General features: G+C 43.2%; 1 protein-coding gene across 2 annotated transcripts in view; it reads right to left on the bottom strand.

Annotated features, from left to right (window-relative positions):
* Positions 1-272: 272 nt before the first annotated feature.
* Positions 273-23,324, bottom strand: part of LOC109487695 (soluble guanylate cyclase 89Db-like) — a 45,981-nt gene continuing 22,929 nt past the window's right edge. The window contains exons 3-11 of one of the 2 annotated variants that reach the window (XM_019791723.1): positions 18,279-18,439; positions 17,405-17,534; positions 13,754-13,825; positions 4,280-4,426; positions 3,431-3,577; positions 2,100-2,259; positions 1,168-1,277; positions 742-831; positions 273-508 (exon numbers count right to left, since the gene is read on the bottom strand). In XM_019791723.1, coding sequence (XP_019647282.1) covers positions 296-508; positions 742-831; positions 1,168-1,277; positions 2,100-2,259; positions 3,431-3,577; positions 4,280-4,426; positions 13,754-13,825; positions 17,405-17,534; positions 18,279-18,439 — 1,230 coding nt within the window. In that variant the 3' untranslated portion in view covers positions 273-295. The remainder of the gene's footprint in view (positions 509-741; positions 832-1,167; positions 1,278-2,099; positions 2,260-3,430; positions 3,578-4,279; positions 4,427-13,753; positions 13,826-17,404; positions 17,535-18,278; positions 18,440-23,324) is intronic. The other variant, XM_019791725.1, reaches the window with a different exon arrangement.

Below are 23,324 nucleotides of genomic sequence, written 5' to 3'. Positions count from 1 at the left end.
CAGAGATAAATTTTTATTCAATGACAAAGGGAGCAGTTTTTCTACGATTCCAGTCCATCCTTTCAAGAAAAATCTTGGACCTTTTTATAAAAAGTGGACCTTTTCATAAAAAGTGGACCTTTTTATAAAAAGTGGACCTTTTCATAAAAAGTGGACCTTTTCATAAAAAGTGGACCTTTTCATAAAAAGTGGACCTTTACATAAAAAGTGGACCAAAAAGTGGACCTTTGAGCCTTGTGGGGGGGTTCTTCCGACCGACCCCCCCCCCCCGGCTACGGGCATGACTACTAACAACTTAAGACACTGTAAGAGACTCCTGGGACTCTGCGATGTCTTGAAGGGGGCTGTTCTGGAGCATCTCCTTTTCGACCTCGTGCATGCAGTCGAACTCTATGCTCATCCCCCGCTGGAGGTCCTTCCAGCTGCGCGGCTTGAGCAGGGAGGGAGGGGAGCAGGGCCGGGCGACTCGCGCGCCCACCAACCAGTACGTCTTCATCCGACCTTTGCCCTACAATCAATCAATCAATCAATCAATCAATCAATCAATTAACCGATCAAACAACCAATCAGGAACTGTTAAGAAACAATGTAGATGTATAGCAAAATGTTGAACTTGATTCCAACACAAAAATTGTCAAAGACCATCGGCCACTGTCGCCTTCATCAGGATAATTGATGACCAATCACTTCAAAACGTGATCTTCGCCTCCCGAAGCCTGGTAGAGGCTACAACACACCTACCTTGACTAGTAGGGTCCCCCGATATGCAGTAATGAATTCCCCGCCATATAGCAGCTTGTTGACGCTTTCACTGAGCGTAATCTTCCCGGGCTGAAGAACAAAAAAGATTGAAAAGAGCATTATAGCTTAGGAAGAGTTTATACTTTGTTTCACTACTTTGGCACTTTACTGTTTGAAATTTGGCTAATGTTATAAGATAAGTGGAGCTAGAGAAAGAGTCCTTACTGCACACCTACTTTTCATCTAGTGATACATGTAATGATGACCAATGTCAACATGACGTTTTTGAAAGTACGTGTATACCATTATATGCATGATCTTTAAAACTGCCGCCCCCCTCCCACAATGTTAGTGACCTTTCTGCTGTGACTACCACGTGATGTTCACATGATAGTCACAGCCATCACCATCACGTGATCTACTCACCTCGCTATTGGTCCCCATCCTTGAGGCGGTGTTGACGGTATCTCCCACCATGCAATACTGCGGCATCTTCAGCGAGATCACCCCGGCAACCACCGGCCCAGAATGCATTCCTAACGGTACAATAATTGTTACAAAGAAACAAAATGGCGCCATAGATATTTAATACATGTCCGACCTGGTTGAAAATGCCAGATTCTTATACATTTTTATTTATACAACTTTCATCAGGGGAATCAACATTGTTTTGACCTAACAAATTTTACCTTTACTTTAAAGGCGACCTTTAGTTGTCGCTATGTCGTAACGAACGGTTGCGTGTACAAAATATCATGACGCCAAATGGTCATCTAGACTCTATCTGTGTGCGACAATATGGTCATGGACTCAGAATGTGGTTCTGATGACTTTAGCAGCGCCGTATGCGTGATTGGAAAACTGGATCCCATAACAGTTGAAGGGTCCATAATATACTTGATGCCTGGAAGTATATATAAAGTTAGATGACGAACGAAGTTTTGCTAGCCTGGGTGCCATCCGTTTTGTAACGGTGCTCTCGCTAACCGGAAAATTTTGGGGTACAAAACGGATGACTCCCAAGTTCTGATCCCATTTTAATAGACAATTGGGTTGAGAGAGTCGGACCCCAGCTGCAGGCGTCAAACAGTCCATTGTGACAAGCGGAACATAAGACGACAAGAAAATACCGTAACTTCGGAAGAACCGTGGGGCCCCGTGTCCATCTATTTTGGCATGCACGGCATGCACAGTCGGAAAGCCACGTCGAGAGTTCTATGCGTTGCTATTTTCCTTCCGCGAGGGAAAGTAGTCCGTTCCACGGCTCCGGAGTGATACGCTCTGCAAAGAAAACTCTTTCCAAATGGTTCGATTCAGGACGTGGCTTTCTGGCTGTGCAGAGTCTTGATAGAGCTCACCTATTTTGACCTTGAGTTTTGCGCCATCGATAGGGTTTTTCAGCCTCTCGACCTCCCGGTTGAGCTCCAAGGCCAGGGCGGCCACACAGTGAGCGTGCCTCGGGTTCCGCTCGGGGGCGCCTCCCACCACCATGTACACAGCGTCACCTAGCGTTTCAAACTGGAAACACAATAAGCCATCCAATAAACATTTCCGTTGTGCACCTGACGCCGTAGGCATTTGCTACATATATCATTCATTTCACACTTATATGTTTACTGAATATTATGTTGCTTATGATCATTTTAAGGATGGCACCTTGAAAATATGGTCTCTATGAGTAGATGATGATTCTGTACCAAGCCCTATTCATGTGTACACCTCATTGAATCGAGACGGGGGCCGACACAGACTTCCGTCCACCTTTGACCACTTTGTTCACGCCACGGTGTATTCAACAATCGGGTCCTTAGTTATCGCAGACCAGAGGCTGGCTCTTCTGAAATTTGCAATTGATGGTTCCTATCAAACGAATTGTGTTAAAACAAATTCCTCCACAAAGACTGTACCACACTAAACTGATATCCAGTCTATCGTGGTTGGGGCGGATTTTCTACGGGGCTGCTGAAGCTCTTCCCCGCCCGCATCAGCCAGGTTCCCCGGTAGGTTTTTCGCGATGAAAGATTGATTTGTGCATGGGGCGAATCAACTCCCGGCGTGCCAAATTCTATCATTGACGTAACACTCCTACCGGGCGGCCTGTTGTACTGGGCGGGGGGAAATTATTAGAGCCCCGAAGACAGCCTGCCCCAACCACGATAGACTGGATACCAGGTTAAGCTACGGTCACAACCCGCCGTACGTGCTTCTGCGTGCTGTCTACGTGCAAAAACGTGGGCAAACGCAGGGCATCCGTGCGTGGTGAGTACCGCCTCCGTACGGAATCCTACGGATTTGGGAGCACGCAGACACGATTCACCACCCTTGCGTGCGAGTACGAGCGACACGCGTTCCCCGTACGTGCCGTGCGGAAGAAGCACGTGTGAGTACGGCCTCCTTGCGGTAAAGTTGCAATCGCACGGAGATCGTACGTTGTAAGCACGTACAACTCACTTACCACTTGCGCAACGTACGATGAACGCAACCGCTCACGGCCAGACGTGGCGTGCAGACCACACTCTTACACTTTGTCCAACCATGCGAATGACGTGCGAGTGACGTGCGTAGACGCCACTCCTTCCCCACGTTTTCAGAAAAAACGTAGCAGACGTAGCCTCCCAAAAAAACGTACGGACAAAAAGCACGTACGGCGGGTTGTGACCGTAGCTTTAGTACCCCACACGTACGTTACCTTGAAGACATCATGTCTGAGACTGATGGTGTCGAACAGAGTGAAGAAGTCGTTGATGGTGGTGACCAGCTGCACGGCGGGAACCTTGGCACTGATCTCCATAAACCCCACCAGGTAACTAAACATCACAGTCACTTCCGGAAACGCCTAGAAACGCACGTCACAATATTTATGTTTACCGTTATGTTTTTGCAACGTTTCCTCTTCTTCTCCAAACCAAAAAGATCAATGACCTGAACCAGGTTGTCTGTTACCATGCTAACTAGTGTTGGGTTACATCATGTTGCAATTTTGTAGCAGGAGGGATTTAGACTCCTGTCACCATATATATGAATGTGTTTGAGTAAGAATTAACAGAGCAGACCATACACCAGAACATTAGGTTAGATTGTCTCCCGCCGTCACGACTAAACCCCTCCCACCCCTTGCCTCAGGTATATTGGAAACCCCCAAGTAGCATCGGAGACGCGCATTTACTTAGCAGGATCAGTTATATGGCTTGACACCGGCGCTCCACTCGCATTTTCTGTAGTAAAATCACCCACTTACGCTAACTGGCTACCTCCCAGACGTGAGGATATGCATGATAGAGCGCTGAGGTTTAAAAACAAAATCTCTCAGTTCAGGTGCAGAACATCTAGGTTTAGAAACAGCACGATACCGTTCCTTGTTGAGCTACTGAATGGCTAACTTCGCTCGCTCTTCTGTATATATTTGTGATAACTATTTGTAGATAAAACATCTTTTAATTGTTAGATAGCGCCCCAATTCAGTGATTGTAGCTGCAATGGCATATTATCTGTTATTTTATTTTATTGAAATAAACCTGTTATTCATCCATTCACTCACCTCTACGGTGTCGTTGACGTCCATCCCCCTCCTCAGCCTGTCGGCCACGGTCCGCGGGATCATCTGGTACAGCAGCTCGTCACTGTGTTTCCGCCAGTCCTCGCACTTCTTCATGTTCTCGCACAGCTGTTCGCTGTACTTCACGGCCTGTTGGGAAGCACAACTCCGATGTGAGACCCATTCTCATCAGGTTTTTTCTTAAACGCACCTATCAGGTCATGTTGATTTAATTATATGGATGACATCCACGCGCGCATGAATTTCCAAAAAAAAAGTTTTCAACCATACTGTGTTGAGTACAAACAGTTGCAAAATGAGCAAATATATACCTTCAGTTGTTGGAAAACGATACCAATGTCGTAGAATGTAAAAATCAAACGAAAAAAAACGAAAGTGTAAAGAAATGAATTTGAGGAGTAGATTATTCGCCATACCATATACTCTGTGTCCCTTTGTTCCACCTTCTTGACCGCGTAGATTTCATAATGAAAGCAACTTTTTGGGTTCCTAATCCTAGAGAATGTCATCCATATAATCAAATCAACATGGCCTTAGTTCGCGACGTAACTCGTATAACAGTTCTTTTTTTTTGCATTGGTAATGATATCATCGCACTACGAAATGTTTGTGAAATGTTTGTCGTCACAAATAACGTGTTTAGTTCAAAATGTACGTATGCATGTTCCTTTTCTCTCTAGTCTATGGCCGAGGGATACAACCTACAAACTCTTCAAAGTCATGCCCGAAGCTTGTGGGGGGTTCGGAAGAACCCCCCCACAAGGCTAAAAGGTCCACTTTTTGGTCCACTTTTTATGTAAAGGTCCAAGATTTTTCTTGAAAAGATGGACTGGAATCGTAGAAAAACTGCTCCCTTTGTCATTGAATAAAAATTTATCTCTGATTTTTTTCTTGAAAATCCTCTCAAAAACGCACAAAATGCCATTTTAGAAGGTTCATTTTTCAAAATTTTCCGCTGGGGCACGCCCCCGAACCCCCCTCAGAACCTCGCGCCTACGGTGCTCGAGGTCCCCTCAAGCAGTGGGAAGAACCCCCCCCCCTCCAAAATCCTGGCTACGGGCATGAAAGTGGAGGCAGACAACCAGCGAGAGACGGTAGGTCGTCCACAACCCCCCCCCCAAAAAAAGGAACAAGCACTTGCGCTATCTATGTTAATTTTCACTCTTGTACGACTACAAAAAACGTTATGACTGTATATACTCAACCTTGAAAAACACACACAGACACATCACTACGTCATTTTGGAAAACACAAAAGCGCATTTTTCAAATCAAACTAAAAGCCTTAAAAACACGAAAACGCATGTGTACATGTATACGTGACTGTTGCAAAGTAGCGCTGCAGACAAGCACACCTGCACCCTAGCTCTCGTGTGGACCCTCTTAAGCTTTAAAGATGACAACAGATGATTGGGGTCATCCCGCGTTGACAAGACAAACGGCAGCTGTACTAATCCGTCTTAATCTGTTCTTAAACTGTCGGAGAGTTTGTTTGGTCTTAAACTGACGTCATGTTGTGTGAATCACACATCAAGAAGTTTTTTTAAACATGATGTACTCCATTCCCTGCAGCTGGGCGGTTTGCACTTAAAAGTAGCCACCCCAAAGAAAATGAAATAGAAAGATTTCAAGAAGAAAGAAAGAAAGAAAGAAAGAAAGAAAGAAAGAAAGAAAGAAAGAAAGAAAGAAAGAAAGAAAGAAAGAAAGAAAGAAAGAAAGAAAGAAAGGAAGGAAAGTAAAATGGCAGTAAGAGAAGCTAAAGGGAATACATTATATGTTTCAAAATTCAAAATGCCTTTAAATTGTGAAGCTTGGATTTTACAGACGCTCACGTTATAGGAACTTCCATACAGTTAACATATTCAGCTTAGCTACTACCGATTTGTGACTATTTAAGTTCTCACACAAGAGTAATTTGATAGCGTAAATCCTGACTTGTAAATCGCCCTTGTTCAGGTAAGAGGATTGAGACATACAGTAATGTTCTCTAAGATCTGCCGCCTGACAGATGGAACGGAAAATCCCGCCGTGCAGCCAGGAATAAGTACAGGCTTACGTCGAATAGCTGCGTAGCGTTGGCATTGATGAATGTTTTAGGGGAGGAATAAGGCCACAGCAAGTAAATTTTATGGATGACATCAGCGCGCGCATTAATTTTCGCCTGATTTTGGAGAAAAAAACAAACAAGAAATTTTGTTGCCCTTTGACGGTGGTCAACATGCCGAAAATGGACAAAATGGCATGCCTTGCCATGCCGGAACGTGTATGGCAGATAAACATGAAGAGAGGAGACAAGACAAGGCTCTGATTTATTGTTTTGACTTTTACTTTGATGCGGTGATGTATTTTATTCCTTTTATACGTTCCCACGGAATCAAAACTATTTGTACAATGATTGAAAACTTTCCATTTTCAGAGTTGTTTCAGTGACAAATGGATGTTGTGACAGGTGGCAGTAAAGTTAGCACTATATAGCTATCGTTTCTTGTTTAACAGGGTTCATGATGTCAACATTTCAAAATATAGGAATATTGTTTTTTCGGCCCGCCTTGGGTTTTTTTCGCCCTCTCGCATTAGATTTGGAGTCTGTTGAGGATGTCATCCATAAAATTTACTTGCTGTGGCCTAACGAAGAAATGCGAGCTCTCCGCGCTTCAGACTAACCCAAGGGAGAAAGAAAGAGAAAGAGCGAGATTTGGGGCACGATGGAGTCTGTCGGCGTACGCTCGTTGTACGATTGCAAACGAAACTGCAGTCTTTAGATAGTCCTCCATGGTTGTAAACTGTTGTAAACCGCTGCTACATCATCTAACTGCTGTATTGATCGTTGTACGATCATTGTACGATCGCAAACTGGGGATATTCTTTATATAGTATTGCATAGCCTCTACCAGGCTTCGGGAGGCGGCTGGAAAGAGTAGAAATCGACCAAATAGAGAGATAGCATGCGAGGGGAGTTTGGCTGCTGGAGAGTACAGTTGTTCGGGAGCGGCCAAACTCTAGCGTTGGGGTGCGGCGAACTGCTGTTCTCTCAACGGACAAACTCCCTTGGCATGCTTATCTCTCTATTTGGCCGATTTCTATTCTTTCCAGCCGTCTCCCCAAGCCTGGTAGAGGCTAATTCTTCAGATAGTCTTGCATGGTTATAAACTAACGGATTGTATCGCCAAAAAAACAGTTACTCAAGCAACTGGATATGGTCAGACCTTTCAGGTAGCATCCACTACCTTTCGTCAGTGACACTAAGAGACTGCAGGAGAATGGCAGGTTTATAAGCACGAACGGACTGTATCATTCGCTGCCATAGGTTGATGTACTGATGAAACTAACGGACCGTATCGCCAAAAAAACAGTTACTCAAGCAACTGGATATGATTTTGGAAACGGTCAGACGTTTCAGGTAGCATCCACTACCTTTCGTCAGTGACACTAAGAGACTGCAGGAGAATGGCAGGTTTATAAGCACGAACGGACTGTATCATTCGCTGCCATAGATTGATGTACTGATGCCAAACCTTTTTTTTAACGGTGTCGCTCAATGCAAGACCAATTATTTTTGGCCACTTCTAGGCATAGAGCTAGAGGTACTTAAGTGAGTATAATGTAGTTATGTCAGGAGATGGCGGTGGACCTTTGTTTTGAAGCTTTGTGGATTGTAGTCGGACGGAAAGCAACTGTTTGGAAGAGAGTTCCATAATTTTGCAGTCCGGGGAAAGAAGCTGTTGTTGTAAAATGACTTTGAGACAGGTATGTTAACGGTGTATTGATGAGAACTGGAAGAGAACCTAGTGGAACGCTGAAAGGTTGTGAGCGTAAACCTATTTGAAAGTTGCGCCATGCAGTCCCGGTCTGTATTCTAGCCGGTCCCGGCTGTGAATGATCATCCTGACACGGCGTGTCTTTGATCGCTGACCCGGCGGAGGATTACAGGCGATGGGGATCGTCAGGCGGCCATTGGCTGCCGGCGGAGCACTGCAGAACGGGCCATAAATAACCCTGCGCGTCGGCAGTTGCCCCTGTCGTGTGGCGCGACTCAAAAGAGAATTTTGCGTATCTACAGATTGCTTAAGTGTCTATCCTCCTCAGCTCGTATATAGTCCCAGGGCTAGAAATTAAAGGTGGTCCAATGGCCACTGACCACTAAAATTTAGGCTGGGACAACTAAAAAGACACTTTGGGACATTTTTGGGACAATCGAAAAATAATCAACATCAGAATGTCAGCCCTTCTTTTGTTTATCAGGCACACGTCCCGGCTTTTGGATCCGGAATAGTCCCCCGAATTTCCTGTCTACTCTGCAATTATGTGCGCCTGGGAGTGAGCACAAGCAAAATAAAGTTGACTTCAAGTTAAAGTCATACAATACTTTCCAAAAACAGGTTGGGACAGTTCGTCCTCACTTCGGGACAATTGAAAGTAATTTTTGGGACAGTGCTGGGACAAAACGAAGAAAACTTAGTTTCGAGGCCTGTAGTCTCTTACTACTCTTGACGCTATCTAAAAAAATGAGATACATCACATGAAGGTTTGCTGTATAACACTGAGTCTGGTCGGTTTACGAGCGTAGTGAACGTTTCTGAGAAGCAGTAAAAAAGTTTTATATACCCACTCCCCGTCTAATGGTACAAACGTTTTGAACCGTTGAATAGGCCAGATGCTTGTAAAAGAAACAGTGCTCTTTTGCTGCAAGTTATAAAAATTGGCAACAAAAGCGGGTGGAATCCATAGCCCTGTGAGACTTCTAAGATAAGGTTGAAGATTCGCGATCTTTTTTAGACAGATCATATATTATACATGAAAACTGTCATCAGCTGTCAGATTACGTATAGCTTGAGGGCTTATATATGGTTATTCAATCTGAATATCACTGTCCTTAAGCCGGGGTCACACAGTCGACGAGCTATTTGTTCATTGCCGAAAAATCGCCAAATTTAAAAATTGCCAGATTTGAGAATCGCCAAATTTAAAAATCGACAAAGAGTCGAGCGTATTTTTCGTAAAATGAAACTATCCTTTTAGGCTATCAAATTGACTGGGCCTCCATAACCGGCGAACACAATTTGGCCGATCCAAAAAATCGCGTGGTGATCGAGAGAGCAACGAGCGTATGACTGCCGAAAATCTCAATTTTATGAGCTCGCAGACTCATTTTCTTGCTGTTTTAGTGTTTAAAAATTTAAAGGGGTTATTAGATACCCCAGTTCAAGAGTCTTGCCTTTATAGGCTCCCTCTATGCTGCCATTTTCTTTCAAAGTACACCAGCGAGAAGTCGCAACATGTGCAATCAACAAGTGTCTGTCTTTCCGCTAAGACGGTAGTCAGCAGGCACTTAACGGCGGCTTCTTCAGACTTATAAAGAAACACTTAGCGCCGTCATCTTCAAGTCTTTCATCGTGACAGATGAGGTCTCTCCTCCGGGGACTACGTGCTGCCTCTGCCGTCCTGACATAGCCTCCCGTGCAGGCCTCCTGGCGGGTGGGAGTTTTCATACCGCGTTTTTTTTTCGTTCACATAGAAAAAGGTACAAGACATGGTGGTGCCGCACTCAAGTGGAAAGCACTTATGTTTACGGCACCACTAAATAAATACATATAATAAAGAAAAAACAAACGCAACTTTAAGACAGGCAAAACAGTAAATATAGGAAATTCAAAAGCGCAAGTCCGGTTTCCCATCCAATGATAAATGATGGCAAAGAGAGGACACAATACATAGATAACAAAGGGGGAAATTGAAATTTTTTAAAAACATTCTGATGTGGTGATAAAGTTTTGGGTAGGACTGCCACGGAGTAAAAGGTCAGTTTTTGCGTTGTCAGAAAGAGTTGTAAAATCTGGATAGTTTGCCAAGGAGAGTAGATCGTTGGGAGTTTTGTAGAGTACCGTAGAATTTCTAACGCGTTCTTTTGCCGGGCACCCTACAACCAGCCGCCGTGGCGGGTACAAACCTTCCCTGGGCGGCTGGTTGTAGGATGGCCGGCAAAGGATAACGCGTTAAAAATTCTACAAAACGCAGTATCAAAACTCCCACCCGCCCGGAGGCCTGTAGCCTATACCAGGCTTGAGGGAGTGGCTGGAAATAGTAAAAATTGGCCAAATAGAGAGATAACACGCCGAGGGAGTTTAGCCATCCAGTTTACAGTTTGCCGGCCCCTCAAAACTGGATGGCTAAACTCCCTCGGCGTGTAATTATCTCTCTATTTGGCCAATTTCTATTATTTTCAGCCGCGCCCTCAAGCCTGGTAGAGGCTAGGAGGCCTGCAGAGGAGGCTAGTCCCGACGGACAATTTTACCGGTTCTCTATTTGGCCAATTTCTATTATTTTCAGCCGTGCCCTCAAGCCTGGTAGAGGCTAGGAGGCCTGCAGAGGAGGCTAGTCCCGACGGACAATTTTACCGGTTCGCTTCTTGACTGACTTCCTGTGCAGCTTATCGGAACTAAAAGGCTTCGGCCTTTTCCCGTCCCTATCGTTGCGGGGCCTCTTAACCCCGGGCCATCAAACTGCCCATGCGGAAAGGACCATCACTTCCAGCGGACGTCACGGCTGGTCCGGCCGGCACGACGGTTTGAAAGGTTCCCGTCCGAGCCGGACAGAGATGGACGGCCGGCCGCGGGAAGCGACAGGCGTGACGCCCGGGCAACAACACAGCTGCGCCGGTTAACGTTTAACTTATGGACGTTGAAGGCCACAGACCACCATCTCGAGCTCCAATTGAAATATATGGTAAACGTCTAGTAAATCAGCTGTCAAAAATCACCTCCTTGAGTGTTCAACTATTGCAAACTCGAATTGACAGGGTAGTCCAACTTCCAAATTGTCCATTTAGTCCCAAAATCTCATTTTTAATCAGCGAAAATAAGTACAATAGATATGGAAATGCTTAGATCATGACCCCCCTGTACAGCACCAAAACACAGCAACATGGCATTACTTTTAGAGCTCTACCAGGCAGCCAAAACAAGACTAAAAGCCAGTTTCTTTTTCAACAAAATATAGAAAGAGAGATAACTCTCCAGCTGGAAAATGCCATGGCAGCATGTATATTCACACAGGCCAAGAAAAAGGCTGTTTACAGTTGGTTCGAATGCTCTCACCAAAATCGGTACTCAAAATGGGCCTTCTGAGCCAGCTCGAAATGGTGAGCTTTGCCTTGAAAAGGTTCAGACGTCGGATTTGGCGCCAAACTAACGCAAATTTACGATCAGGGCGTTTTGTAACTCAGCGTGAGATAGAAATTCACTGCTAAATATACAGCAAGAAGTATGTAACTTACTCTTAAAGGCATCTGTTTTCATGCATTCATATTGTCCGTGCAGTATCCCACACAAATTGTGTAGTAAGCTCTGTACTTCGAACTTTTTAGTATAGACAGTGGTCCTTTACAATATTACACTGAACCAATGTCCTTGGCTAAACGTATTACCTAAACGCTCGCGGAAACAACTTTAAGTCTTTAAAACAGAAGACACTGATCAGTTGATCCATGTTAGCATTTTAGACAGAACTACATGTACCAAAATATCGTAATATGAAGCGATGTCATTTTATTTGTCGTCCGTCCCAAAATTCGCCGTCCCAAAATTCGCGACAACAACTGCGTTGGTAGGTTCAGCTTAAGCCCCTGATTATTCTGACTAACGCGCTGAGCGTTTTGTTGCAACATGTGAGCGAAATTGTTGTCACATGTCACACTGTTGTCGCATGTACCTTGCAAACCCATGCGCGTAGCCGGGGAGGTTTGGGAGGTTCGGAAGACCCACAAGGCTCAAAGGTCCACTTTTTGGTCCAAGATTTTTCTTGAAAAGATAGACTGGAATCGTAGAAAAACTGCTCCCTTTGTCATTGAATAAAAATTTATCTCTGATTTTTTCTTTGAAATCCTCTCAAAAACGCACGAAATGCCATTTTAGAAGGTTCATTTTTCAAAATTTTCCGGGGGAGCATGCCCCCGGACCCCCCTAGGAACCTCGCGCCTTCGGTGCTCGCCTCGTGCCTACGGCGCTCGAGGTCCCCTCAAGCAGTGGGAAGAACCCCCCCATTCAAAATCCTGGCTACGGGCACAAAACCGCCTGAGCATCGTTACTGAGTTACGTTTTCCCAAGCGCGACCCCTCCCCCTTCCTTATCCCTCTCAACTTGCCAATACACAATTGCCTCGTTACTTGACAAACGTGACGCATGATGTCTATACAATAAGTGTTAATGGCGCTCTAAGGTTAATGCGAAAGCACGGCCACCAGACGGGCGCAGTCAGGAGGAAATGCTTTCATGTCCCTCAGGCGTGACACGGCTACAAGCGCCACTTAAAGACGACATGAAACCAATGACAATCAGTTCCTGAAGGTAGCAAAACGTGATCGGCAGTATTCAATAAACAAAGACGTTCGGACAAAAAAAATGCACTCTTCTGATATTAGGGAACACCGAATCTTGCACATCATCCTTCCGGTTCCTGAATAATTATGTTTACCGAATGGAAACAGTTTGTTTTTGCTACGTTTCTTCTTCTTCTTCTCCAAACAGTGACCTCTGACCTGACTAAATCCAGCCTGTCTCTCACCATGGTAACTGATGTTGCATTTCTATAGTAGGAGGGATTTAGACTCCTGTCACCATATACTAGTATGTGAATGTGTTTGAGTAAGAATTAACAGAGCAGACCATATACGAAGGTAAACATTATGCGTTTGCTTTCCAGTTGTTACTTTTCTAGATGCAGTTAATTCAATTAAATGATGGATTGACGTCACGGTAGGCATAGAAGCTGATTCAGCCACTGCTCGTCATTAACGTTCTTTTGAGAAGCAAACAATACATAATTATCCGGACCACATACAAAATTGCAAGTCATTATGTTTACTTAAGGAAAACATATTCTTTTTGCTGTTTCTTCTCCAAACAGATAAGGTCAATGACCTGAACCAGACGTCTGTCACCATGGTAACTAGTGTTGGGTTACATCATGTTGCAATTTTATAGCAGGAGGGATTTAGACTCCTGTCTGACCATATACTAGTATAAGAATGTGTTTGAGTAAGAATTAACAGAGCAGACCGTGCTTTTGTTTGTTTGTTTCTCAAAAGTCGAAAAGAACGTTTTTCTCGAACAATGGTGCCAGGTTCTGAACCGGCTGCCATGCCTACCGTAACGTTACTTGCAACATTTAAATGAATTATAACATGCTGCAGCAATAAAAAAAACAAAGGATTCTTTGCAATATTCAATGTTCCCTAGCATTAGAAAAGTGTATGTTTTGTCCGAACATCTTTGTTCATTGAATATACTGCCTATCATGTTTGACAATTTCCAGAAACATTGTCATCATTGGTTTCATGTCGTCTTTACAACTGTACTTCACACGGCAAACAAGCATAGCAGCAACCCATGCATGTAGTGGACAAGGCGGGGCCTAGAGCTGTATACAGAAGGGTGGGAAAACATACAGGTACACAAGCTACCTTGTCATAGGACTTTTGAAGACACCTCCGGTATGAAAGAAGTTGGAGAAAGGAGACCTCAGGCTGTTTGGACTAGAGAAGAACACACAGAGTAGCACGGGGCACAACAAGACGGGACAGACGGACCTGAAGAGGGCAAATGGCCTGCCGACAGGCATCAGTATCCTTAGCGCAACATGATCGCAAACGGCCCGGTGGCAGAATCAAGACTGCCGGTCGTGCAACATGCTCCAGCGGCTGCAAATGAGGTGCAGCTACTCTCCAAACAGAGGTTTGGGTTTTGGGTTATTTTTGACATGTTTTTAGGCTTTTTTATCAGGCTTTGCACTGGAATTGTTTTCACTCAAGTTTGTTTTGGGGTTGGGTGAAAAAAAATTCCAGTGCAGTAAAGAAACCCCGATAAAAACAAAGCCTAAAAAGACGCCAAAAATAGCCCAAAACTTTGGGGTTGGGTGAAAAAAATTCCAGTGCAATAAAGAAACCCCGATGAAAAAAAAGCCTAAAAACACGCCAAAAATAACCCAAAACCCAAACCTCTGCTTGGAGAGTAAGATGCAGCGGCTTGCAAAATAAACAAGTGGCACTTGGAGAAACTTATACTGGAGTGATGTTTCAAATTGAGCGGTACCAAACGGTCATCAAGTTTGTTTGTTTGTTTTTGTTTGTTTTGTTTGTTTTGTTTGTTTTTGTTTGTTTTTGTTTTTTGTTTTGTTTGTTTTTGTTTGTTTTTGTTTGTTTTTGTTTGTTTTTGTTTGTTTTTGTTTGTTTTTGTTTGTTTTTGTTTGTTTTTGTTTGTTTTTGTTTGTCAAATCGCCATGTAGTAGAACCACACTCACAAGAGTCGTTTTTATTCTGATACTATCGTGTATTATGTGCTGAACAAGGAGCACCACAATAGGACAGTTATAGTTGACTGAAGTAAAATGTTATGCAGCAGTAACACACAGTGGCACATGGCATTCAAAGTAAGCAAAGATGGCAATAATAATAGGCTGAGCAATATATAGCAAAGCTGCAGGCAAATATGGCAATGCCGCGGCTTGGGTAAAATACAATATACTGTAGCGCGAGGCTTGAGCAAAATACAAAATAACAGTAGCACGAAACAGAGCAGGAGCATAATAGAGGCCAGTGGCAAGAAAATCTGTGCAACATGTTGCACTAAGACACACATTGTACAGATGATTACAAACAACAAACAACTTTCTAAACACAAATGCAACAATATATAGTCAGGTTCTGGTTGTGACATCAATTTTTAAAAGATGATTTTATAAATGTAATGAATCTTACCAATATCAAAGGTTTACAGAACAAATATGAAGTGTGGACTTTGAGTGGCGAGATTCATTTTTGTACACAGACAACTACGGTGGCTAATGCACACAGGAATTGAAAGAAATGTTTGGCCACAATAATTAACTTAACTTTTAGCGAGCAACAAAGCATAGCATACCTATGTGAGATAGTTACAAAAACAGTCAATCTACAACTGTCTTGTCATAGTGCTTAATAATGGCATTCCATTATCGGCATCGAAAGAGTCACAGGTTTTTCCAGTAGTTCGGTGGTTCTGGCAATTGTTTTAGGACCAGTCTGCGCAGTGTTGTGCCTAAGACCTAAAACATCACTGTCGTATGAAACGGATTCTAAACTTTAACTTCCAATATTTGATAGAATTTGGACATGCCCATGTTTTTGGCGACGTCTCATGGAGGAGCCTAATGGTACAGTATTGTGTGCAATTCGCAAGAATTCTATGAATGGTACAGGCATTTTGTCCACAGGAATGGAATGTCCACAGGCATTTCCCTGACCCACATCTATGCCCACATTCCTGGAAACCCTTGGGAAGACCTCTCTGCCCCAGATGGCCCTACTTTCTGTGACCCCAGGGCTCGTTCACTATACTCTCAGGGGAGGAGTGCACTGTATCTGTCTTGCTCAAAATCATGAAACGATGGCAGTGCCATGCAAACAATAACCCTATCATGAACCACCGTCGCCATGGCAATGTATGTTTGTTTTCATTGCCAGTCTTGTTGTGATTGGGCACATATTTCCTGACTGGAGTTGTACAGTAAAAAGTTTGGGAAGGTCCAAATTCTATCCTGTGTTAAAGTTTTGAGTCCGTTTCATAATGACTTCTACCAACATAGATGCACGGTGACAAAATTGATTTTAAGGATGGCACTGCAATAAATATTCATGTTGATTATTGTTCTTTCTAAAGACAAACAAACAAAAAAAGAAATGCCTCTTGCATCCAATCTGTGGTCTCCAGAAGATATGCCATTCATAAAATCAAGTCAATTGACAGAAACATCTACACTGTAACATGATTAAAGTTAAAACTTTTGGTCCAACACGAAAAATTCTCTCACCTAGAGCTTTCGACCAGTCACTCTGGTCTTCCTCAGTAGACTGACCAAGTGAAGCTTGTCACGTGGCTTCTTTGAAGTGTGACGTCAACACTGGGTCAAAGGTATCTGGTAGACGGTGTCATGTTTCACTTGACACTGTAAGGATTTTAGACACTGAACAAGACTATTTCTTGAGAGGGGTGAAGGAAGCCATATACATCAGGGCACATCACCCTACATTGAACCGCGACGGGGGCCGACATCGTCTACCAGATACCTTTGACCCAATGTTGACGTCACACTTCAAAGAAGCCACGTGACAAGCTTCACTGGGTCAGTCTACTGAGGAAGACCAGAGTGACTAGTCGAAAGCTCTAGGTGAGAGAATTTTTTGTGTTGGACCAAAAGTTTTAACTTTAAACATGTAACTACCAACACAGATGAACTTTCATGATAGTATACACTGTAACATGTTAGTCCTATAGACATGAAACGTGCACCGGTTGGTATTCAACACAATGGAACAGTGGAAAGAGAACATATAATGGATACCTGTACTACAATTCAGACTGATTATACCACTTGCATACTATATCCAATGTAATATTCAGACTATTCCTCTTGAAAAACAATGACAGTCCAAAGCATCATTTACGTTTAGCTTTCTGTTAAAACGAAAGGTCAAAATGACTTCGAGAACGTTGCTGTATATAGTAGAGGGGATTCATTCCTCAAGGTAACCGGCATCTCACACACGCTGTCGCCCCTGCGTAAGATATCTGGAGCCGCATAGTTATGTTTACCGAAGGAAAACATATTGTTTTTGCTCAGTTTATTTCTTCTTCTTCTTCTCCAAACAATGACCTCTGACCTGACCAATGACATGATATTGTTGACATCTGTCACCATGGTGACTGGTGTTGGGTTACATAATGTTGCAATGTCATTGTCTGCTCTGCTCCTGTCACCATATACTAGTAGTACATCTATGTGAATGTGTTTGAGTAAGCATTAACAAAGCAGACCATGTCTGAAGGTAAACATTATGCATTTGCTTTGCAAATGTTACTTCTCTAGTTCCCGTTTAGAACTTTTATTCAGCCTGTCACACGACCGGTTTCGCCTGTATGGCTTCTCCAAGTGATGTCTTACTTAGGGACGACTGTGTGTGCGAGATGTCGGTTAGCTTGAGGAATGAATCCCCTCTACTATATATTGACTTTATAGAACCTTGTTCACCAACACAAATGACGGTCCCTGCTAACGGATATGCAAAGAAAAGTCTTACCCGTTCGTACGACACCTCCAGACTGGCCATGTGCTGCGTGCCCGCCATGACCAGCTCACGGCTGTTATCGTGCATGCTCAGGTCGTTAATGTACAGGCCCAGCTCAAGCATCTCGTTCGTGTTCTGGATGCTGCAAAAGGAGGTGCGAGAATTTAAAGTTACCGTTTTTGTTTGTTTCCTTGTTTGTTTGTTTGTTTGTTTGTCCGAGTTAATGTACAGGTCCAGCTCAAGCATCTCGTTCGTGTTCTGGATGCTGCAAAAGGAGGTGCGAGAATTTAAAGTTACTGTTTTTGTTTGTTTCCTTGTTTGTTTGTTTGTTTGTTTGTTTGTCCGAGTTAATGTACAGCCCCAGGTCAAGCATCTCGTTCGTGTTCTGGATGCTGCAAAAGGAGGTGCGAGAATTTAAAGTTACTGTTTTTGTTTGTTTTCTTGTTTGTTTGTTTGTTTGTTTGTTTGTTTGTTTGTTTGCTTGTCCGAGTTAATGTACAGGCCCAGCTCAAGCATCTCGTTCGTGTTCTGGATACTGAAAAGTTGCGTAAATAAAAGTATACTATTAATTTTTGTTTGTTTAATTGTTTTTTTGTTTGTTTGTTTGCTCAAGTTGATAATGTACATTACCAACTACAGCATTTTGTTCGTGTTTTGGATTATGCAACATGAGGTAATCAGGGTATCATTTTTGTTGGTTCTTGTCTGTTTGTTTGTCTGTTTGTTTGTTTGTTTGTTTGTTTGAAAAGTTTGTTTCTAGTTTCTAGTTTATGTTGTAAGAGATGCAGGACGGAAAGTTCTAGTTTTATCCACTTACTGAGATTTCTAATTTCTTATGATTATTTTGAGAAGATTCCGTGAGAGAGTTTTCCGTCACAATACGTACAGTGGTGAGCAGAGGAAGATGACGCAGTCCCAGTCGGGCATGTAGCGCATCTGGCCCCGCAGGTGGAGGTGTCGCGCTGCCGGTAGGAGTCCGTTCTGGGTCGGACTCCTCACACACTCCACGGACACCAGCTCAAACACCACCTGTTGGAGCCTCAGGAACTACGTACGGGACAAAGCAGAGAATCAGTCGGGCTTTTAGCGCACCTGGCCCCGAAGCTAGAGGTACCGTGCGGCCAGATGCAGTACATGTACATTTTGAAGCGAATTCCAAGCCTGGAAGCCAGACCCATAGCACACTGGACACTGAGCACTGAGATACTTTGCGTCCAGCGTGCTAGGGGCCTGGCACCCAGGCTAGCGAACTCCTTACACAGCTGACATGCACACACACACACCACACCAGGTACTGGAGCTCAAAAGCTCCAGAAATAATCAATAACTACACGTACCCTGGCTCTAAGCACATACAGTTGATCACCTTAATTTGTCACCCAGGCTTTTTTTGTGAGAGAAGTGATCAGGAAATTTGTGAGAGAAGTCATCATGTATACTGTTAGATTGACCTATCTCATTTGATGTCGCATCGGGATGAATTAAGGTTGGGTTCCCCCAGAATTTTCGACATGAGCGCACAAAAAAAAAACGTCGGCTTAACAAAAGTACCCCGCCGTTGAATACATCTGAGAAATCATATTTGACAGCCATCAACACATATCCGGTATAAATTTGACATGGAGTGATCTGCATCTGCATTCCTTCTTTGATATTGCCTGTGGGGTCATGTGGCGCAGTCCGTAGCGCGTTCGGCTCACACCCGAGAGGTCGCGGGTTCGAACCCTGCCCATGTCACCGATCTTGTGCCCTTGGGAAAGGCACTTTACACGACATTCCTCTCTTCACTCAGGTGTAAATGAGTACCTAGCTTCGGTTAGGGACGTCCCCGTGTTTGGGAGAGCCACACCTCACCACACTTATCGAAAAGAGTAGGGGACCTTCCCGGTGTGAGTGATTCAAACATAACAGTCTGGTCTCGGGGTTGACGTCTTTGAAGAGGTGATTGTCACCTGTTATGTCAATCCTTCCACAAATGTGGTAAATCGTCATAAAATAGAATATATTGCCTAAAAGAACAAGTAATTGAGGAAGAGAAATGCAGGGGGGGGGGTCACAGGTATTATCATGACTACTTGTAGCTCTGTGATAACCTAGGTCTTCTGGAAGGCTATTCAGTTATACAGTATTATAACAAGACGCAATGAAAACATACATTGCCATGGCGACGGTGGTTGCTGTTAGGGTTATTGTTTGCATGGCACTGCCATCGTTTCATGATTTTGAGCAAGACAGATACAGTGCACTCCTCCCCCGAGTGTATAGTGACCCAGCCCCGGGGTCACAGAAAGTAGGGCCTGGCATCCGGGGCAGACACGTCTTCTGGGTCTTCCCAATGGTTTCCAGGAATGTGGCATAGATGTGGGTCAGGGAAATGCCTGTGGACATTCCATTCCTGTGGACAAAATGCCTGTACAATTCTAAGAATTATTGCGAATTGCACACAATACTGTACCATAAGGCTCCTCCCTGAGACGTCGCCAAAAACACTCATACATGTCATAATTCATAAAGCCAATCCTAACTTCTTAAATCATCGTGTACACACACAGGTCGACTAATAACCGAAACGTGCGGTGGAACACGTAACCTCCGCGGAGCTAATTACTTTAAACCCTCACAGCTCACGTCAATCATCTCAAGCGGCACCTATATGCATAGTGCCGTTAGATTATGGATTAGTCAACAGTAATTTGGTCTGATTACACGTTCTCCCGGACCGGTATTCAACATAGTCCCTCAGCCAGATGATAGCTAAGGCCACACAAGTAATTTTTATGGATGACAATCAGCATTAATTTTCGCCTGATTTGGGAAAAAATGTGTTGCCTTTTGACAGTGCAAAGATGTCTGTTGCCATGCCGGAAGGTGGATGGCATGAACAGATAACTATAAAGAGAGGAGACAAGAAAAGGCTCTGATTTAATGTTTTGTTTCTTACTTTGATGCAGTGATATGTGATGTTGGCTGTGTATGTGTGATGTTCTCACTGAATCAGAACCATTTGTACAATGATTGAGTCAAAATTTTAAAATGTAGGAACCTTGTTTTTTTTCGCCCGCTCGCATTGGATTTGGAGTCTGCGGGGGATGTCATCCATAAAATTTACTTGCTGTGGCCTAATGTCTGATGATGTACTGTGTTTTCTGTGCGACAGACTATATCGTGGAATTAAGACCCAATCTGAATCCAATAACTCACTCAGCTACAACTTTCACGCACCACTAGGTCAGCAAATTTACGCCACTCGGGAGCCTTTCTGAAGAGAGAACATTTGTAGTAGTAGTAGGCTGGTCTATTAGATCTTAGCAAAAGATGTAATAATAATATGTTTTATTGCAAATTCATGCCCGAGGGCTAATTGCAAGAACAGAAGAAACATTTGGTATAAAAAAAACAGACAATTAGTACACTAGACATCCTAGTTAACTGCCATAACATAATTATGAAAAATTGTATGGGCAAATTACAAACCATCGTTCAAATAAATGTTACGTGTACATTTCCGCCGCACTCACAGACAACTCGTGCAATATCAGTGTTACTTGTAGTAGCGAAAGATACCAGTTCTTCATTTGTAGTTTGATTTCTTTTTTACCCGACCATTTTCCTTCACTTGATCCTACGATTGCAGCTCATTTAGTAACTGTGCGCTGGTGTACTTCCCAAGGACTTCAACAGTAGACAACTCCATTTTGTTACCTTCTCAATAGCTCTTCATAATCGTGGCCATTCCCATCATTTTAAGGCGCCGTTTTGATCATATCACATATCCAGAATCATCCATAGCACCAAAGCAGTCAGACGTAACGTGGGGTCATCTTACGTTTCATGTTGCCTTGCCCGTAATGCCTTTAATGGCCCCGCTGCATGTTCAGGGCAGCATTCGGGGCACTTTAACGCCATCCTAGAGGTCGAACACATCACCTCTGCATCCGACTGTCATGTCTAATTGCGAAATATGGACACACCATCTGGTAAAACGGTAAGGTCACCCGTAAGACGTCCAGACGAAACGTCAGTCTAACTTGTAATCGAATCCCTAACTTGATTTATTTATTGAAATCGTAACAATACAATACAAAGGCAGCTGTTGCTGTTGTTGTGTCACGCACATAGAACAAATACTCAAGGGCACAAGATCGGTGGCATGTCGGGACTCGAACCCGGGACTACTCTGCCACTACACCACACTAGCTCACGTCGTTTAAAACTTAAACCTTTAGCAACTTTCAACCAAAACAAGCAAGCAAAATTACCTTCGATCGCAATTGTTCTTAGAATTTTTAACGTTGAAGAAGCAAATTCTAACAATGTATTTTGTAACGATTACCTCTGTATGTAAAATAGCCTTACAATTCAGCCTTCCCCGGCTGCCAAGAGGCATGTATATGTGGGATCCTTTGTCTTCCCCTGTCAAAAAAGAAGTCAAACCCAGTAGTTTTTACTAGTAGTTCCTTAGTAGTTATCAGTAGTTCTATGTGTACTAATACCAAAAAAATACCATTATGTTTCTTCTGTTCCTACAATTAGTATTTATTTGCTTTGGCCTATGGAAAGATAACTTCTTATAATATCTTATAAATTTTATAAAAAATATAGTAATTGTAATATAGTAATTGTAAAAAGTATACAGCGGTTGTAATTTTAATTACGACATTGACAATATGCCATGTAAATACGACAGTATATCATATAGGCAATATAATGTAACAGTAGCCATGGTCATGCTGGGTAGGGTTATTGTAACCAAAATTATGGTTGAGCAAACAATTATGATAATGGTAAACGACTATAAAAACACAACGTTTTGAAACATTGACAAAATGTTAACCGCCGCAGCACAGCTGCAAACACGTGTAATACTTCATTCCAAATCACTTTTTAAAACACGAGCAAAATATGATATGATGCAAACCCAATGCCAAAACATAGGACCATGCCTAAACAAATAGAGGATTGTTACAAATCAAATAAGAATTCTGAGATCTCATACCTCCATAAAATATGAGTTTTTGTATATGTTTTTTTGTTGTTGTTGTCTCATCGACTATGGTCTATACCATAATCTAGTTTAATTTATGGTTTTCTAAATTCAAATTTCAATATTTTGCGTGTGAAAATCCTCTCCTTCGTCATGCTTCATTTCAACGTGTCCTCATTAATTATGCAAATGACCGCATTAACATAATGTATGCATTGTGGTGTTAACCTTTAAGTATGTTACACATGTCACAAGGTATAAAATTCCCATCATTCACCAATAGGAAGTCACAGAATTTTCACATTTTTCATGGAGGTAATTATTGTCCCTCAGTGCAGTTAGTAAATGGATCGTCCCCAACCTTTCCTTCCCTTCACGCCAATTTCCTATTGCTACATGTATTACAGACTATCAGATGCGGGTGTCCGAATGATTTCACGCTAATAGCACGTATTCGCCGTGACCAATCTCTTCTTGGAAGCGGCACGCGGGTCAATGACCCCTGGGCGGTTGTACGAACCCTTCGGAGAGGTTACACAACTCATGGCGCCTGGTGTGAGACCTCTATCAGTCATGACTTTAACCTGGGATCTATCACAGAAGGCGCCGTAACCAGGATTTTGAATGGGGGGTTCTTCCCACTGCTTGAGGGGACCTCGAGCGCCGAAGGCGGGAGCTTCCTAGGGGGATCCGGGGCATGCTCCCCCGGAAAATTTTGAAAAATCAACCTTCTAAAATGGCATTTCGTGCATTTTTGAGAGGATTTCCAAGAAAAAATCAGAGATAAATTTTTATTCAATGACAAAGGGAGCAGTTTTTCTACGATTCCAGTCCATATTTTCGAAATATATCTTGGACCTTTACATAAAAATTTGACCAAAAAGTGGACCTTTACAGAAAAAGTGGACCAAAAAATGGTCCTTTGAGCCCCGAACCCCCCCCCCCCCC

Source organism: Branchiostoma belcheri, unplaced genomic scaffold (assembly GCF_001625305.1).
Source record: "Branchiostoma belcheri isolate BF01 breed outbred unplaced genomic scaffold, Haploidv18h27 scaffold9, whole genome shotgun sequence".
Classification (NCBI taxonomy): Eukaryota; Metazoa; Chordata; class Leptocardii; order Amphioxiformes; family Branchiostomatidae; genus Branchiostoma; species Branchiostoma belcheri.
Note: the sequence above shows the minus strand (reverse complement) of the source record. Positions and strands in the feature narration are given on the sequence as shown.